We start from the raw sequence: 4,198 nt of genomic DNA on the forward strand, positions 1-4,198 counted from the left end.
AGTCTTTGTAATTATAAATATCTAATAAACATAATTATAAACCAAGTTTTCATCCAAAACATAATTATAAATATTGTCTCCAAAGCAAAATAAATATAATTATAAATATTGTTTCCAAAGCAAAATAAACATAATCCAAGACATTCAATTTTCATCTTCATTACCTTGTAAGTTGGGTTGGGAGAAGTTGGATTTTGGCAAAAAAAATTGTAAAAATACTCCCTTGCCAAAAAACACTAAACCCGGCAGGAAAGCCCCCCAAAGCCCGCGGTTTAAGCGGTGCGGGTTAGGTGGGATCTTGCTATTTGGCGGTCCCAATTTTTCAGCCTGTCCCACCTTTTTTGGCGGGTTACGCGGGCCGGACCGGCAGAATTAGGCCCATTTGCCACCCCTAGCTGAAGCATACCCCTAGCTGAAGCATGCCTTGCTATGTCATCAGTCATGGGTCACTACTCGCAAAATCAAATTGTCAAGTAAGAAATCTATATGTGAGTGAAGGGGGAATTGGGGGATTTATGCTCTCTGCAATTTATACAAGTTCTAATGAAATTAACATTAGCACTAGCAAATTTTGTAATGATAATATGATTACCAAATTCTTGTTTGTTCATTGGATATTGAATATATAAGTTGAACTTCAATCTAATTCTCCCAAAAATTAAAAGTTACAAACAAATGTATATGCTTTGCTTCTGTAGTACACATCTAATTCTTGTTTTGGCATCTCATTCCGAAATAAGACTACTGATCTGATTTTTTTTGTTGCATACAAAAATTTTACCCATTACTCCATATAATCAACATATAGTACAAAGGATAATCATGAATTGTCAAATTCAAATCCATGATATATAAACTTGAACCAATGGATTGTAAATCCTAGACCAATATGGAGAACTATACAATCATCACCATCAACAAGACATGATAATCATATTATAGATACAAAGAATATAATTCTCACACTAAGAGTTGAGACTACACAAGGAATTAATAATCCAACCCAAAACCTATAAACATGACCAATTCATGAATCACACACACACACACCAGATTGACCTTATCAATTCATATTTCTTAAAATTTCAATAAATTTTTATTGCAGTTATTAACTGCCTAATACAACATTCTATGCAAAGATTTGCAATAAAGCACTATATAAGTGATCTAATGAAGAACAAAAAACTGAGGCTCATTCATCATGTCCAAAAAATTCACGTTCACACAAACCCTACATTCAACCATTTCACCCAATACACGCACAAAATCCAAACTTTCCAAAATATAGAAAAAGGGGGAAAATTTGCAAAACCTAGAATTTTCTTTGAATCAATCGAGGTCCCTCACAATCTGAATCCCCATGCTATTCGCGGTTCCAATGATTGACTTGGTGATTGCCTCGAGCGACATATTCTGAAGATAGTGATCGTTCTGCTTCACCTTCGCGATCTCATACACGTGCTTCAGCGACAGCGTCGACGCCGTCACGTGACCGGGGCGCCCGCTTCCGGATTCTATGCCGGCAGCTTTCTTCAGGTACCACGTGATCGACGGCGACTTAACGGTGAACTCGAAGGTGTTGTCTTTGAACGCTGTTATCGTAACAGCCATTGGGGTATCGGGCTTGTACTTCTGTGTGCGAGCGTTGAAGTCCTTGCAGAACGCCATTAGATTAAGACGGTACTGACCTAATGCGGGACCCACCGGTGGGGCTGGGCGCGCTGCGGCGGCTGGAACGGTGAGCTTGATGGTCGCCGCCACGGGGCGACGGGTTAGGATCTCCTTGGCGGCCATCGTCGTTGTGGTAGCGAGAGAAGTGAGGGTTTATGGTTTTTGTTGGGCCTTAATGGGCCTTGGGCCGCGGTTTTGATTTCATGGTTTTGCCAGTTTAAGCCCAGTTTCAATATCATTTGGAGTTCAGGGACCTTTCCCAATGCTTTGGAGTCTTTCAATAAAATAAGCAAAAAAAATTGTTGGTGAATGGTTCTTTGGTGTCTTAATGTTTTTAAAGCCAACTAGGATGTTTCCATTGTATATATGCCTGTGCAATATCAACTTTAGACTTTAGTTTACATTTTTTCCATAAATAAACTAAACCGTTAACCCTGTCTTATTTTGGCAGTTGTAATTTATTCTTATTCTATACATTTTTTTACAATACTCTGTTATTTAAAAGAGGTTAAAATATCAGGTCTGTATTTTGGTTGTTCATATATATTAATTCAGAGAAGTGTTTATATATTCTTCTAATGTCAGATTTATATACATATCTAAAAACTGCTTGTGTTTAAAATATGAATTTAATTTTGATTTTTTACATGTATATTCAATGAAAAAGTATAGGTACCAACATATTATCTGTCAATTTATTACCAATAATAGTTAATTATTATATTTTAAACATATATATAAAGAGACACATCTAAAAAATATATCTATAAAAACACTTCTATTAAACATAGCCATAAAAAACACATTTTTATTAGACACATCCACAAAGACACTTCTATTAAACACAGTTATAAATAAGAGTTGGCAGAAATTGGCAGAAATGCTGTTGGTAACGTAACGGGATTGATATTCAATTATGTAATACTAATAGCACATAAACAAAAATAACAATTTTTTATATTAGCTACGTGAATCATCATTCAAAAAAACAAAAAAAATGAACGACTGTATAAAACGTTTTAAAATTAAACTCTTAAAATATAATGGATAATCAACCATATTTATGAATCACACAACTACATTAGATAAATAAGAGTTGTTGGATCTATATTTCTTTCATCCAATTATCAATTTGTTTATGCACAAACATTGATACAAACGAATGAGATACTAAGGAATTATATATTCACCGAATTTGTTGAGTGTTAGCTACCTCTTCCTTTGAGAGAGAAGGTGTTGGAAATTTGAATATTGGCCAATGATTTAAATTTTTAAATGGAATTGCAATTTGCGATAAATTTATTCTTGATCTCCTGAGGGATATTATGAAAAAAAAAAATAAAACTAGACGATCATGTTATAAACGCAAAACAAAATCAGCAAGTAAATTAATTTCTTAGAATATATATTGAAATACAAACTATACATTAAGAATATTAAGAGTATATTTATACACAAAAAGATAAAAATCAATATATGATTCGGTGGCGCATTATCTGGTGTCTTGATTGAGAACTAATCCACCTTAGACATATAAAATTGTTTATGAAATCGAGAGTTTGAATTTACCATAGACATAATAAATAGTTTGTCCTTGAAAAAATGAGCAGCTACGTCTTTCTTGATTGCATTGAGATTTGAGAGGAGCAAGATGGGATCCGAAAGAGGGTCTCCATTTTATGTGGTTGACTTGAGAGATGAAAACATGAAGGCGGGCAGCGAGGCATGGCGGTCGGCGTGCCGTGTGGTGAGGACTGCGCTGGAGGAGCACGGCTGCTTCGTGGCGCGGTTCGACAAGGTTAGCCAGGAGCTTTGCAACTCCGTTGTGACGTGTTTGAAGGAACTGTTTAGCCTGCCATTGGAGACCAAGAAACAAAAGACAAATGAGAAGCCATTACATGGCTACATAGGAAGTGTGCCATGGCTTCCATTGTATGAATCTATCGGCATTGATAATCCTTTGTCCATGGATGCAGTGCAAAATTTCGCCCACTTTATGTGGCCCCATGGAAACCGTACTTTTTGGTATGTCGCTTTTTTTCCCTTCATTCCTTGCATTGTCAAATATATCGTTATACTTTTCTTTGTTTCAAATAAGTGTGTGTCTATCTTAAATTTTTAACTTAATCTTAAATAAGTGTATTTAAATGAATGAGAGGGAGATGGTGTGAGTGGAAATCGTAAATCTAGAAAAAAGAAACTCATAACAATAAAGCTCATGGTTTTGTGCAATTAATTTTAGCGATCTTGAATTAAAATGCGTTCAATCTTTTATTTAATTAATCCTTTGTATGTATATCTAATTGTAAATGTACAGCTATTTAGTTATTTTAGAATAAAAGGAGTAAGTTAATGTCTTGATCCAAATAAAAGAGTTATGAATAATAGAATAATTTAACCAGAAATGTTAGAGATCATTAAAATTTATTGTTTTTGGATATTATTTAACCATTAATCTAATTTTTTTAATTTAATAATTTAATAACATATTTTATTTCATATATTTTTAAATATTAATGACTAATTT

The 4,198-nt window shown here is 34.2% G+C and overlaps 2 protein-coding genes across 2 annotated transcripts in view; one reads left to right on the plus strand and one right to left on the minus strand.

Annotated features, from left to right (window-relative positions):
* On the minus strand, window positions 991-1,978 carry LOC107647931 (50S ribosomal protein L11). Its single transcript, XM_016351981.2, has one exon. The coding sequence runs from the start codon at window positions 1,792-1,794 to the stop codon at window positions 1,330-1,332; it is 465 nt and encodes a 154-aa protein (XP_016207467.1). The 5' UTR covers window positions 1,795-1,978; the 3' UTR covers window positions 991-1,329.
* The window catches only part of LOC107647932 (2-oxoglutarate-dependent dioxygenase AOP3-like), a 2,838-nt gene continuing 1,796 nt past the window's right edge, over window positions 3,157-4,198 (plus strand). The window contains exon 1 of the mRNA XM_016351982.2: window positions 3,157-3,696. Within this exon, the coding sequence (XP_016207468.1) occupies window positions 3,323-3,696 (374 nt within the window). The 5' untranslated portion in view covers window positions 3,157-3,322. The remainder of the gene's footprint in view (window positions 3,697-4,198) is intronic.

The sequence above is a fragment of the Arachis ipaensis genome, chromosome B06 (genome assembly GCF_000816755.2).
Source record: "Arachis ipaensis cultivar K30076 chromosome B06, Araip1.1, whole genome shotgun sequence".
Lineage (NCBI taxonomy): Eukaryota > Viridiplantae > Streptophyta > Magnoliopsida > Fabales > Fabaceae > Arachis > Arachis ipaensis.